The sequence below is a fragment of the Dipodomys ordii genome, unplaced genomic scaffold (genome assembly GCF_000151885.1).
Source record: "Dipodomys ordii isolate 6190 unplaced genomic scaffold, Dord_2.0 Scaffold104, whole genome shotgun sequence".
Taxonomy (NCBI): Eukaryota; Metazoa; Chordata; class Mammalia; order Rodentia; family Heteromyidae; genus Dipodomys; species Dipodomys ordii.
Window position 1 is genome coordinate 4,140,639 of NW_012267320.1, and position 15,035 is coordinate 4,155,673.

General features: G+C 45.8%; 1 protein-coding gene across 1 annotated transcript in view; it reads left to right on the forward strand.

The window, feature by feature from the left end:
* The first annotated feature begins 1,784 nt into the window (after nt 1–1,784).
* Urb1 (URB1 ribosome biogenesis 1 homolog (S. cerevisiae)) overlaps nt 1,785–15,035 on the forward strand; it is a 63,095-nt gene continuing 49,844 nt past the window's right edge. Inside the window, exons 1-7 of the mRNA XM_013027535.1 lie at nt 1,785–1,938; nt 3,073–3,212; nt 4,336–4,487; nt 5,647–5,779; nt 10,170–10,266; nt 12,166–12,251; nt 13,683–13,817. Coding sequence (XP_012882989.1) covers nt 1,797–1,938; nt 3,073–3,212; nt 4,336–4,487; nt 5,647–5,779; nt 10,170–10,266; nt 12,166–12,251; nt 13,683–13,817 — 885 coding nt within the window. The 5' untranslated portion in view covers nt 1,785–1,796. The remainder of the gene's footprint in view (nt 1,939–3,072; nt 3,213–4,335; nt 4,488–5,646; nt 5,780–10,169; nt 10,267–12,165; nt 12,252–13,682; nt 13,818–15,035) is intronic.

Sequence of the window (15,035 nt, forward strand, 5' to 3'; positions counted from 1 at the left end):
TAACACTGAAAACATTGTTACTTATTTTTTCCATATGTATTTTATATTTCTGTCTAATGATGACCATGACCATATCAGCCTAGTCTACAAAGCCAATAGCTTTGCAAATTGTAAATTGATATTGTAATCTCTAAGCTGGGTATAGCTCTTGCTGTATTTGGTGATCAGAACAATTACCGGCCCTCAGAGATGTCTCTGGCCTAGGCTAGGCAAGGCACTGCCAACTTCTATTTACTTGGGGGATAAGACGCACTGAGTAAGTCCTGGCTGCACTTATGATCTGGGTAGTTCTGGCAAGTTTCTCACCCTCTCTTAACTCTTTGTAAAGCAAGTCAATGCAGAGTGATGGTCATTTGCCCAAGGTCCAGACAGAAATTGAAATTAGTGCTTTTGATTCTCTCTCTTTCTGTCTCTCTCTCTCTGGACTCAGGGCCTTGTGCTTGCTAGGCAGGCATTCTGTTATTTGAGCCACATCCTCCCTCAGCCCCCACTTTTCTTAATATTTCTACAAAACCTCAAATCTGCCAGAGAAACTCCCCACGTCTTTCCGGGCTATGATACACGATTTTTACAGGTACAATAGTCTCTCTCTACGCTGTAGACTCAGAGTCAATACCCTGTGTTTTCTACTAGAACATAAAATACCAGTAGGTAATGTTCAATACACATCTGCTTACAAAACACAAGAAGGGATTTCCACAGACCAGAGGTTAATATGACAGAGCGTTAGTTATAAGAATCACCAAATTATTCATCCAATGAGCTGGATCATGATTTATTATAACACATATCCCAAGAACTGATGAGGTTGGGTTTATAAAAATAAACCTCTCTGTTTTTTTTTCCTTGTTCATTGTTATGTCCATGTTTTCAAGAGCATTTAATGTAGCTCATCACTCAACAACAGCTTGCAAAAACACGGTATTTCCCCCTCTCAAAGCAGTTTTCCAAACAGCACATCGTGTGCTGTTTACAGCCACTCCAGTGGCCGGGGGAGGAGGGAGTGGCTGGCTTTGCTGTCTCCATTCGAAGGAGAGGAATTTAGGTGCGGAGGCCTCGAGCGGTCCAGGCTTTTCACAGGGGTTCACAGCATCTGACCCCTCTTCTCCCACAAGACATCCGCCCTGCCCTTCAGCAGAGGGTGAAGCGTGGAAGGGAGGTCAGCCTGGGCCACATCTTACCAGACCCTGTCTGGTTCGGGGTGTGATATATAATCTGGGGGTCAGGGACGGTCACGCAGCCCTTGGCAAAGGCTCCTGAGCTAGGGGAGCCCCGGCACCCCAAGTCATAAACCCACCGGGGCAACCTGCAGGGGGCTCGAACTGGCAGATCTCCATCCGACTGCGTGACGGACAGTTCGGGTGACACCGTTAAGGGACTCTCAGGTCGAGGGCAGACCTCTGGGGGACTCTGCCTGGCCCTCTGCGCGGGCGACCGGGCCGCCTCTCGCAGTTCCTCCACGCCTCCGGACTCGAAGCGCGCCCAGATGGGCTGCGTCCCGCCCCAGCCCGGCCCGGGGGCCGCGGCGAGTCACGTGACGCCCCTAGCGGAGCCGCTCAGAGGACAGCCAGCCACCAGGGTAACCCGACACTTCCGACCCCGCCGGCCCGCCCCCTTGCTTGAGTCCCGCCCCTTCCGCTGGGAACGCCTCTTCCGCCGGCCTCCCCGCCCGGGCCCCGCCTCTCCTGCGAAGCCACGCCCCTTTCTCCTCACGTGTCGGGGGCCTGGCTCGTGTCGGGAGGCTCCGCTTCCTCTCTCACCTGGTCGGAGCCCCCCTTCACCCCGCCATCGCAGCCATGGGGGTCCCCAAGAGGAAGACCTCCGGCGGCCGGGGCGGCACGGCTTCCTCCGCGGGCGCAGCCAAGCGAGCCCGCCAGGAAGAGTTCACGGGCGTGCGCTTCAAGACTCAGCTGCGGGATCCGCAGGGCGCGGGGCCTGGTGAGTGCGGGGCGCGGGGGCCCGGGCGGGGGGCGGGAGCGTGCGGGGCCGCGTCCTGGCTGCCCGCGACCTGCAGACCGACCGACGCGGCCTTGCTTTCGGCAGCGTTCCAGTCACTGTCAAGCCTGTTCTTAATTGTCTAGTACCGAGGTACTGGCGAGTGAAAGTCTGACGCAGCCCCTGCCGTGGCGGGTCTGACCTTCCCAGTGGGGTCTCGTGGCCTTGGGAGCCACACTTGGCTTCTGGAAGACATCAGGTTCACTGCAGTGCCTGGACTAGCTGTGGTCCAGGCTCGGTGTACGCAGTGCACATGCCACCTCATGGAGACCGACACCGGGCAGTTCTGTTGCACAAGCAGGAACTGTCCAGCTCTTGAAAGGGAGAGCATCAACCCTGGAACTAGACTGTGTGGACTTGAGGCCTGGTTCTGACACTTGTGTTCCCAGCAAGAGCCTTACTTGTCTTGACTGGAAATGGGAAACTGGGGCCCAGGTATGTGGTGAGGACGGACTGTTGAAACCTAGCTTAACTCTTGACAATGTGTCCTTACCCTATGAGAAATCACTTCTTTGGCTGTCTTCCATCTCCTAGGTGAGGGGAGGAAAGGGAAAAGATCCAAGTGAGTAATGGCTACAGCTAGGATTGGAATCTGAGTTCTGCTGGTGGGAGTCCTCCAGACGGCTCTCATCAATCGGATGCTTGTAAGTCACCTGTGTGGTGCATCTGCCAGGCCGCCAAACTAAGTACTGTATATCAGTGTTTACACTTTGTCCAACTTCTGGAAACTAGGCATCCATGATCAAGGCCTGGCTGGGTGCTGGTGAAGCCTTCCTTCCCAGTGGCTCCCCTCTTCAGAGAGGACCTGTCTGACATCCTTTCTCTTCTTATAAGGACACTGGTCTTATAAGGACACTGGTCATTTTGGTGTTGACTTCCACCTTAATCACCTCCTTAAATACCAGGTCTCCAAATACTGTCTTGTAGGAGTTAGGGCTTCAACATCTGAATTAGGGCAGAGTAGCTTCCCTGGCTGCCCACATAAGTTGAAGAGGGTCACAAACAAAACAGGATGCAGAGTGGCCTCAATTTTCTGAGGAGATTGTCCTTGGTAACCCTTAACATAATGTGTTTCAGCCTTGGAAGCATTTGTCTCAGCTGCCAAGAAGCTACCACAAGAAGATGTGTACGATGTTGTGGAAGGGTTCATAAAGATCTCTGTGGAGTGTGCGGAAATATTCCAGCTCCTGAGTGCAGAGAAGAGGCCTGAGAGTGAAGTATGTTCCTTCCCGGCTTGACAAAGACAAGAACGATGCTGATGTGGAGATGAGCTTGATGAAATGTGATAAGAGATTTCTTAGGAAATACTAATTTCCTATGGGAAATAATGCTTTGTCTCAGTGCTAGGAATATATTCGTCTTTGCCTTCATGACCTTTGAGAGCATCATACTAGGAAACAGTAACTTATTCATGTTTGATTAATGAAGTCAGGATTATAGATTTTTAATATGTTCCTTGTTTATTTGAACAGCAAAGAATTGGGTCGATACTTGTGCCACAAAGTTGACAACTTGATTGTAGCTTTTTGGTTCCAGAATGGGTGAAAATTTGGGGTATTATGAACTTGTTGATCTCAAGGTTATAATTATGAAGCCTTAAATGGAGTGTCTTCAAAGCAGGGGGGCCAATCATTAGTAGAGTTTTTTCCCCTCTCATTTTGTGTAAATGTAAGCAAACCATTTATTTATTTATTCATTTATTTATTAGGTGGAACTTTTTTGTTCCACTACTTGAACCACAGCTCCACTTTTGGCTTTTTGGTGTTTAATTGGAAATATCAGTCTCACAGACTTTCCTGCCTGGGCTGACTTTGAACCATAATTCTCAGATTCCTAAGTAGCTAGTTTTCAGACACGAGCCACTGGCACCCAACAAGCAAGCTATTTATTTGGAATCCAGAGCTTGAGTCTTGGCAAGTGGGTCTGACAGCTGTCTCCTTTTTCTGCCCTTGTTACTTTGGGCTAAGAATCAGAAAAGGCATAACTCCTCAGAATTCCGCTAAGATAAAGAGAAGCACTATGTGTAGGAGAGAAGAAGCAGGATGATTTGTGGAGTTTCTGTGTTGTGTGCACGTGTGCATGCATGTGCTTGTACATGCCATTACTGGAACTCAGGGCCCCTTGTTTGGCTTTTTTGCTCAAAGCTGGCGCACTACCATTTGAGCCCTCCCACCACTTTCAGCAGTTTTGCTGGTTACTTGGAGATTTATCTCGTGGATTTGTCTGCCCAGGCTGATTTCAAACCTTGATCCTCAGATCTCAGCCATGTGAGTGGCTGAGATTATAGGCATGATCCATCAGTGCATGACAGTTTATGGGATTTCAATTCCATCCTTGCAGATCCAGCTAATATTTCAAGCTTTTGAGGCCATATTATTGCGGACAGCCAGTGATCTTTCCCATTTTCAAGTCGTGGGCACCAACATTGTGAAGAAGCTCCTGAACAACCACATGAAGCTCATCTGTGAGTCCTTGTATGCCTCAGGTTACAGGTAAGCAGTCTGTCTTTGAGTGGCAAAAGACTGGCCTCTGGGTTTGAGTTGTGTTTAGTCCTTAGAGAGTGGATCAGCCCTTTGCCTTTGATCCTTAAGGAGAGTGGAGCTGATGTCAAGACCATGTCTCTGTGCTTCATGTCTCTGTGCTTCCCTTCCCTATGGGTGACAGGGCCATTACTGACTCCTTTCCCACCACATGCACCTCCTGCTTTGGCAGTGAGTTTCCCTCACTGCCCAGGAAACAGCTCTGCATAGTGCTGCATAGCCCATTTCTTCTGCCTTGTGCTCTGCTCCCAAAGAGTGCAGGCTGTCTCAGCCTCTGGGCTGTCACCTCAGGACCCCTTCGCTGACCTCATAGGTTCAGTAGCACTTCTCCTGTCTTTTTCTGTTCTGTTAGCCTGCTATAGTTTTCTGTATATAGACAAATACCCCCATAGTTGACATAACTCTCTGAATAATTGACATAATCTGCATAGCCTGCATAGTTGACAGAATCTCTCTGTTGGCTGTTTTCCACCACTCAAGTGCAATGGGCATGTGGCCAAGGGCCTTACCTGGCTTATAAAATGCTAACTTCTCAGTACTTGGAACAGTGCCTCCCATGGAGCAGGTGCTCAGGGAAGTCAGCCAGAACCTTACTTTGAGGACATTTCTGTGAAGTCATTCTTTGAGTCCTTCATGCACAGGGACCGAGGGGTGATCTCAGTCACTGATGGCTTACTTGAGACATCAATATTCATCTGCCTGCAACTTAATCCTCTTCAGTTTTATTTAGTAGTTTCTTGTGTGCTTTAATAGGAAAAGAAGAGGGGGCTGGGAAGGTGGCTCAGTGGTAGAGCACTTGCCTTGCATACCTGAGGCCCTGGGTTCAATTCCTCAGCACCACATAAGCAAAAAAAAAAAAAAAAAAAAAGCCAGAAGTGGCGCTGGGCTCAAGGGGTAGAGCGCTAGCCTTGAGCTGAACAGCTGAGGAACAGTGCCCAGGCCCAGAGTTCAAGCCCCATGACTGGACCCCCCCCCAAAAAATAGGAAAAGAAGAAAAACAAGAGCATCTCTTTCCCTTTTTCTGGGTCATCCAACAGGGTGCATACTTCCTGATGGGTGGGCCTTGGGCAGCTACCGGTTCTGACACACTTGGTTTCCCATCCCCTTGTAGGATGGCTCGAGCCTGCCTGGACCTGCTGACAGCCATGGTCACCCAGGGTCCTGAAGCTGCCAGGGATGTCTGCAGCCATTTTGATTTGAATAAAAAACCCTTGTATGCCCTGGTGACCAAGAGAGATGCAAAGGTGAGAGACCTGAGAGGCCTGTTCTTCCCCATGACTCCCTCCTTTTTGGATACTGTAGTGGTTTGATCTGCCTGTCTTGCCTTGGTGCCTGAGCACCTGGAAAAAGGTATGCCTCCATTTCCTTCAGCCTCTGTCTATGAGGAAAGCAGGCCTCCCTTCTGACTGAAGGTGAGTACAGTGGCCCAGCAGAGCTGGAATGACTGGGACACGTGAGAATGCTTCTGGGACTACTTAACAAGGAGGAGGTTGGCACTGTGCCTGTGGCCTGTGAGGGTGACTTAGCTCGTGAGCATCTTCTCTTTTGAATGACTAGAATAACCTTGATATACCCATAGCTGTGAGCTTACACAGCAGCCCCATCCCCTATCCCTTCCCGTCCACTGCAGAGAATATCCTTGGAACTCTAGGCCAGCGGTGTCTTCATGGAGGGCTCATGGTGGCCCTTTAATAGGTGACCTATGCTTCCAGTTGTGATCTTGTACCAGGTAAGGGCAGAACTGTGACAAAGAGGCTGAGACTGAATGCTTGGCTTTCCAGAAAGCTGCAGAAAAGTTTTTTGGTAGCTCTAGAAGTGTTGATTGGGCTGTGGGGGAGAACACGCATCTGAGAGCCTCTTCTTACCTGCCAGATGGCCTTCTGCTGTGCTCAGTGCTGTGCATGTCCTGGCCAGAGTTCTCTTCTGTGTTCTGAACATAGAGGAGGCACACAGGTGTCAGCCTCATGTGCTGAGGGAGATTACTGCTTTAGTATAAGTCACTTCTGTAACTATGTACTTGCTCTTTCTCTTAAAATTCCTTGGAGTTCAGAGTTTCTACATTGCCAGAAGATAAGACAAAAGGGTTAACAAAATACCATGTAACTTTTGTGGCTCTCTCAGATTGGTCTGGTGTCCAGAGGTTTACAGGAATTACTAATAGGGTAGTCTCTGAGGAAAGAGAGTCCTGGTCTTAATGTCTCTTAGATACTATGCTTTATTAACATGTCAACAAATTCTGTTCGATGAGTAATGGCTCCTGACATTTAAATGCATTTCTAATAAAAAGAGTGTGTGTGTGCTGTTTGCACACTGGGGTAGACACCATGGTTCTTTGGTCTTTGCTGGCAGTAAGCCTGGTAGTGATTACTGCTAGATCCCCTCCCCATCCCCTCTTGTCTGTCCTGATCTCAGCCATCCCAGCTCTCTGAGTAAAATGGACTTCTCTACCCAGGCCACGCACAGACCAAATTACAGGGGAAAGCCCAATTCTGGCTTCTGTTCCCCACCCCTGCTGTCCAGCTGTTCACCTCAGCTCTCGGGGAGGTTATTTTTCCCTCCTAGGATATGAAATAAAGTCAATGTCAAGTTGAAGTATTTCACTTTCTTTTGTGTTGTAGTCTTCTGTATTAACTACTTTTAAATACTTGGTTGTTGGCAGAGGTGTCTAGATGTGAGTTTCTTTACTAAAATAAGGAAATGTCAGAAATTTGAAAAATCAGATGAGCATAAGGGACCCCGTGTCCCTGGCCCAGCACTCCTATCTCCTCTGCTGCTGGACTAGAATTCAGAATCTGATTTCACCACAACTATCTTTGAATCTCGTTTGAGTCTTTCAGTCTCCCCTGCCTTTTTCACACCAGTCTGTTGTGAAGATGCTGATTGCCAATAGCAGTTTGTGTGCTTGTGGGATATATTAACCTTGGGGAGGAAATTGCTAAAGCCTCCTGAAGAAAGCAGATTATGGCTATAGTCATCCAGCCAAAGAAAGCATTGTTAGACAACTCTGCCAAAAAGTAGTTGAAAAATATGCTTTGGTCTATTTTAGAAAATGTTTTGCAGAACAACTCATGAAGGCGCAGGACGTTTCCTTCCTAGGATGACAGCCCTCCCCGTGAGTGGGAATGTCCAGTGGCAGTGGGATGACCTTGAGGGATGTGCTGGAGGTGGCGATGGAGGCCCAGATAGCTGTGTAGGAGCTTTGATAGTGGCTAGCTGTAGCATGTCTACAGAATTCATCTGTCTGGCTCCATCATAATATAAGAATATCAGATCCACAGTTGTTTGTTTGTGATGTAGAAAGCAAGAGTCAACAGGTGATAGTCAAGTTCCTTTTCATTTAGAGATTGATTGCTGGAGGACCCTCAGGAAGACGTAGTCCAACTCTGTTACATATCAGTGTTCCAAGGTGCTGACTCCTAATACCATTACTCAGTCCCTCTCTCCTGCAAAAACAAGACAAAAGTGTCAAGAGCTGGGCACTGGTGGTTCACCTGATCTACTAGCTACTTGGGAGGCTGAGAATTGGGGCCAGACAGAGCAGAAAAGTTCACCAGACCCGTGGCTGGACTTGTTAGCATGCTTCTGTCATTCCAGCAATGATGGGAAATCTAAAGTAGATGGATCACAGTCTAGGCATGCACCTTGGTGGAAAGCAGGATGGTATCTCAGAAACAACTAGTGCAAAAAAGGGCTGGAGGTATGGCAACGTTTACTCTTATCAGTGTTTATATCAAACAGCATGACAAATGAACTATACTAGGATTAGGGGAAATGCGTATTGTGTGTATTGGAATGATGAGGCCTCTAAATAGCTAAGGAGTCAGATTACTTTAAGCTTCCCAAGGACAGAGAAAACCCTCTCAGTCTAAGATGTCAGCATCTTGAATGTCTGGGGGTTGTAGACATTTAACTGGGGAATGAGGGCTCAGGAACATGGCTGACACCTTCTAAAATGCATCTGGTTCTTTTTTTTTTTTGGACATACAAAGCAACAAAGAAATCATCTTATAAATATGTTAGAAACAATGGCTTGAAAGAAAAAAAAATTGAAACATTGCATCTGGTTCTTAACTCCAACCAACCATCATTGTTCCTAAGCCCCACATGGTAAAGACACCCCAGATGGGGCCCGAGCACAGAGGGTGGTTTGAAGAGCTCAGTGTGTCTGGAACCATCAGCCTTGGCCTGAGATGGTCTCACTGAAGCTTGGGTGACAACGTGGAGATGGACTCGAGTCAGACAGATGTGCAAGGCCCTGACCCAGGTGTTGAAGAGCTGGGGCTCCACAACCTTGCTTTCTCCAAAACAAGGGTAGATTGGTTAAATACCCACAGACACAAATGCCTCCAGTGTTGTCCTTGAATCTTGAAAAAACTGCAGCGCAGATCGCAAGGGAGTCCTGGGAAGAATAGAAAATCTCTTCTCGTTGGACACAGAGCAGCACATTGATACAGTTAGTTCTAATTATCCAGGCCTGATACCTACTTAGCTGTGTGACCTTGAGAGAATTTTTATAGCCTCAGTTTCCCCATTTGAAAATGAAGAGGTTAAACTTCTTCACCTCAGCTAGTTAAAAGGGAATAAATGAACTAACAGACGTTCAGGGTTGGCAGAGTGCCTGGCATGTGGGAAGGTTCAATAAGTCCTCCTGTCATCATCACCATCCGCACAAGGTATGACAGAGCTGTCTTTGAAAAACAGAGACAATTCCTTGATCTTTTTTCTCAGGCATTTGAGGCAATAGTCTAATATGAACTTATTTCTTAACAGTGACTTAAGGCACTGTGAAGTAACTAAGTTGGAGAAAGGTTTTCATTTTAAGTAGTGGTAGATTGTGTGTGTGCACATGCATGTATGTGTGCATGTGTGCGTATCTCTACATATATATATATATATATATATATATATATATATATATATATTATATATATCTGCACATGTGTCAGTTCTTGAACAGTTGATAAAATGCCTTTATGACTACCTGCCTTGGCTTTCTTAGATGTAGAACAAGGATAATGAGACAGATTTGTCCTGACAACACGGGAGGGAACACTGGTCAGGTGACCCAAGTGACTGACCCAGAGTGTTAGTTAGCTGGCCTGCAGGATGACATGGGCTGTGGTTCTGGAATTTCCAGACTGAGTTTATAACATGAAACATCTGTGTTTTGATTTCTGTTATGAGTTAATAACTTACGTGTAATATCTAATAAAAGCCAGACGTCACCCCATTGGCTCATCAGAAGCATTGCCAGTCTCTCCATTATCTCTGGATTTTCCAAAGCATGATGGATTGTTTTCACTGGCAAGTGAGAGGAAGGAGATGGATCTAGCTGGGGTGATCTCTAGAGCAGCTGTGAACTGAATAAAATGATGTGCTCCAGTCAGGGGAAGAAACTCCCTGTTTTCCCCCATATGTTTGTATTAGAACACGCCTTGAAAAAGAAGGAAAAATACAAGAGACTAAGGGGTAGGGAAAAGCAAAGAGCTTTCCTTAAAGAGTCAGTGCTGGTTTCAGACGTGCATTCCCTGATGCCTGGGCAGGATGGGTAGGTGGGTGGCATGTGCATGCTCCTGTCTTCCCTTCGTCTCTGGGTGAGGGACGTGTGACATGCAGATTTCCTTTGTCCTCCAGGGAGTGCATGATGTCCGGCTGGCCTACATCCAGTTTGCCCTCTCCTTCTTAATTTCGGGTGATGACAGCACCATAGGGCAAGTGCTGGAACTGAAAGGTACGTGTTCCCCTTTGTCCCTTAGGGAAGCTTGTTTGCAGTTGTTCACTAAAAACAACAACAACAAAGCCTGCAGGCTTTGCAGCTGCATGTACAAAGGCACATAGGATAAGTGGAGAGCACTGCTTTGGGAGTGCTGCCCTATACCACTGGTCAGTTGAACAGAGGCATTCCTGAGAGGTCTGACAGGATTGCTGCAGACCCAAAGAGGCCAAGGAGGTTTTATGGCTTTTGGCTCTAGAAAGCACCCAGATTCCTTGCTCTGGTTAACTGGCTTTCTTTAGTAACTGCATTGTCAAAGTTTAAAATGTTTCTGGGGCTAGTGTGTAGCCTAGTGGTAGAGAACTTAGCATTTTGTAAGACCCCAGGTTTGAGTCCCAGGACTTCTGTAAATAAAGTTGAATTTCTGTGGTCCCTTGCAGCTAGAATACAAGGGCTCAAGAGAACTCCAACTTGACCTTCTGATGACCTTGGGCAAGATGTGGGGTATAGAATTTATTAGGGCCTCTTTTGTTTTATCAAGAATCACAGTAGGATGGTAAGTGACAACACCTCACTTAGCACCAGACACTTAATCAGTAGGATCCTGGAATCGTTCACTTTCTGGGATTTGAGCTAGAAGGCTGTAGCTAGTGTGACCAGGTTTGAAGCCCTTCTGTCTCCCCCAGGAAGGACACCTGGGCTCCCTCAGAATGTTCGAGTGCAGTGGCAGTCAGTCAATGCATTGCCAGCTTGATCAGTCATGTTCTTGCCCCTCTTCCACTGTGGCAGAGTGTCACAGGAGCGTCACTGTCCCTATGGCACTGGTTCAGGATGTCCTGCCCTGGCAGAAGTAGGAGTTCTTTAGTTTCCATGGATCATCTTGGTCATGTAGCCTTTACCTGAGGGATGGCGGATTCCCATTTACCATGCCAGAGCCTGTCCGAGCTTTCTTAGCAAGGGCAGTTTGGCCTTAGGCAATAAAACGATTCAGATGCTTGATCTGGCAACTCCACTTACAAAAATGTGAGTAGAGGTTAGGCCAGGTTAGCTGAAGAGTGGAGCTCTCCTAGCTACCTCAGCAAGGGATGAGCTAAGCACTTGGAATGCTGGGAAAAGAGGAATGTTGTTGCTTTTTTGTGCCGGTACTGGGGCTTGAACTCAGGGCCTGGGTGCTGTCCCTTAGCTTTTTCGCTCAAAGCTAGCATCTACTGCTTGAGCCACAGTTCCACTTCAAGCTTTTTGCTGGTTAATTGGAGATAGAGTCTCCTACTCCAGCTGAACCCAGATCCTCAGGTCTCAGCCTCCTGAATAGCCAGGATTATAGGAGTGAGCCACTAGCACTCAGGGTTTACTTTGAATTTTCTCTTGATTTGCCTGTTTCTAGATTTTTCTTTTATGGAAGTGAAGTGTGTCATTAAGCATGTATTAAATAAGTATGATTGTGATGGCTCGAGGCTCCAGATCAGTGTTTGCACAGCTTCCAGCTGTGTGGCTGGCTGTTTCCTTGGTAACCAAAAAGTATGAAGAGAAAGCAAAAAGCAAACACAAAAACCACCCACTCTGCCACCAACCAATAAGGTGATGCCCATCATTTTAAACATGTCTCTGAGCAAACATTTCCTGGAGACTTTTGCTTTGACATGTATTAGAATTCAGTTTGCTTTATTTCTTGTAAGATAATGAAAGTAATGTGGAACTAATGGCTACTGAGTCATTAGTTCTGTCATTGTTTTACCTTTAGATATCTTTTGCATTCTTTCTCACAAAACTGGTTTTTCCTACTGTGAGCCTACAGCATTAAGACAAAATTTAAAAAACAAAAGATCCATGCCTTTGTTTGCTGTGCTACTTAAGCAGAAATGTTCTCTCGTTATTCAAATACTTCTGAGATTAATGCTTTGAAACTTTTCCTTTCAGAATTTATTCCTTGCATTTTTAGCTCAGGCATAAAAGAAGATCGCATTTCTACCATCAATATTTTATTATCCACACTGAAAACAAAGGTATGTACTTGGTGTTCAGCATTGATGTGGTTTGTTTCCTCTCCCTGAATGGTTTAGAGAGTTCTCAGGATGTTGTTAGCCAGCCTGAGAGGACAGGAGCTTCTTAGGGAGAAGCTCAGTCTTGATGTGGCATAAAACCAGAGATTGAAGTGCTGAAGCCTATTCATACCATAAGAGAAAAACTGTTGGTCAGCAATTACGTGGTAATCTACTATAATTAAATTTTGAGCTGTATGTTGCAATGAAAATTTTATTTGTGCCGGGCACCAGTGGCTCATGCTTATAATCCTAGCTACTCTGGAGGCTGAGATCTGAGCATCACGGTTCAAAGCCAGCCCAGGTAGAAAAGTCCATGAGACTCTTATCTCCTATAAACTACCAGAAAACCGGAAATTTGCGCTGTGGCTCAAGTTATAGAGTGCTAGCCTTGAGCTGAAGAGCTAAGGGACAGTGCCCAGGCCCAGAGTTCAAGCCCCACAACTGACCCCCTCCCAAAAAAATTATTTGCACATCTAGCCAAGGGTCAATTTGTGTCATGTTGCATCTTAGAGAATTTGAAAGTTTTCTAAAAGAATCGTTGTCTTTAATTCAGAGAGCCCTCAAATGATAAATTTGAAACCTCTATGACTTTCCCAAATGAAAACCCCCATGGAAGTGCCTAACAAGTTTGAAAATGCTTCACTTTAGTATTTTTTTAAATTTAATTTTATTGTAAAGATGCTGTACAGAGGCGTTTCAGTTACATGAGTAAGGCAGTGACTACCTTCCTTGTCGAGCATTGTTACTCCCTCCTTGGTTGTTCTCTCACTATCCCTGCCCTCCCCACCTCCTCAACCCCCCCGCCAAGTTGTGAAGTTCATTTCCAATATAGTGTCTTGTGGGTATAATTGTTGCAATGGGTCATCCTGTATCCTTGTTGTTACACTTTCAGTATTTAAAGCAATGATTCTTAAAAATATCAGGATACTTTTGATTGTCATCCAGTGGAGGTACAGTTGGCCACTCACAGATTCTGGGGAATCGCCAGAATAGTGCACAACCTGATTGTGAACAACAGGACAATGGCGAAATAAGTTAGGCTCCACTTGCAGTGTACAATAGAACTGAGCCCACACAAAGATGTTCCAAAGGAATTTTTAATAAAGTGGAAAAAGCCTATACTACATGCATGAAGCCATGTATAAAAATAACCTCAGGCAGAAAAGGTACTTAACCATTGTATTTAGGGTATAGGTGGGGCAGAAAGGAAAAACTAGAATGGTTACTGGATATCCCTTGAGATGACTTGGGAATATTGGTGTGTTCTGTTTCTCTTCATATCTTTTTCCTCTTCCGTTGACCACAATGCCATATTTTTTTCTAATTATGTAAAAAAAAGAGCTATTTTAAAATAAATTGATTCTTTGTGTTTTACTTGTTTATTGTCTGCAGGTAGTTCACAATAAAAACATCACAAAAACCCAGAAGGTGCGCTTCTTCACGGGGCAGTTGCTGAACCACATAGCTTTGCTCTACAGCTGGAAGGGGACTGCTGATGTCTTGCCAGACAATGCCGAGGATGGCAAGGTGCAGTCTCTTGGGCTTTCCTTGACCTCGTTGGTGTGTGATCCTCACAGAATCATCCTAACTCCTCACCGAGTTTGAAGATAAGACCTACTTGATCTGTTTCTCTGCTGGATGCAATGAATTTTTTAAAAATTTATTATTATTTTTTGATGGTCTTAGGGCTTAAACTGTGGTCCTGGGTGCTGTCCCTGAGCTTCTCATGCTTAAGGCTAGCACTCTGCCACTTGAGCTACAGCGCCACTTCGGTTTTTTTGAGTAGTTTATCAGAAATAAGGGTCTAATGGATTTTCCTGCCTGGGCTGGCTTCAAACCGTGATCCTCAGATCTCAACATACTGAGTAACTAGCATTACAGGCACCCAGCTGGCACCTAGCTTTTTAAATATTTTTTATACCACACTTTTAATTTTAGTCTTGAGGTTATGACAGTAAAGTTACTTTTTTTTTTTTTTTGAGAGAAAGTTGTGGTGCTATGTAGTTTCCTAAGGTTTAGGATTATCCCTCCCTCCCTTCCCCCCACCACCTTTTCTTTTGATTTCCTTTTTTTTTCTCTTTATTTTACTGATTTATTTATTTTCTTGGAGGGGTGCTGGACATTGAATTCAGGGCCTCTCCATTGCCAGTGAAGCACTACCACTTGGCTGTCCACCTAGCCTTTCTCAGATAGAGTCTCTTTCTTTTGCCCACCACCCTTGGACCTTGATCTTCCTGTGTCCACTTCCTATGTGCCACCACCTCCCTCCCCCAATTTTTTTGGTGAAAAAAAACTAGTCCTCCCTCTGGCTAAGTCATGATTTAACTTCCCCTGCAGGGCCTACCTTAGAGACGAGTTCCTCCAGTCCTCTCTTCTGCCTCCCACTTGGCCTCTTCCTTCCGTTCTTTCTGTCTTTGGGAGTTGCAAAGCTTGTTTCTTGTACTTCAGAATCCTTATCTAGGTGACCTCATATTTCCTCCCCTACTGATGTGCATACTTGATTTTGTGATGATTCAAATGTTAAATTATTACATTATTTTAATTTTCTTTGGGGGTATCTGAACATAGACTTGGCTGTTAGAGTAGAACTCCATTTTCCTGTTAACTTTATGATGATGTACTTCTCATAAGCCTGCTATTTTACTTTCTTTTATTATGGTGGCTTGCCTGTGTCCCTATGTTTTGAACATGTTTTTGAATGCCATTTTACCAGGAAGCTTAATGCAGGCTTAATGAAAATGTTCC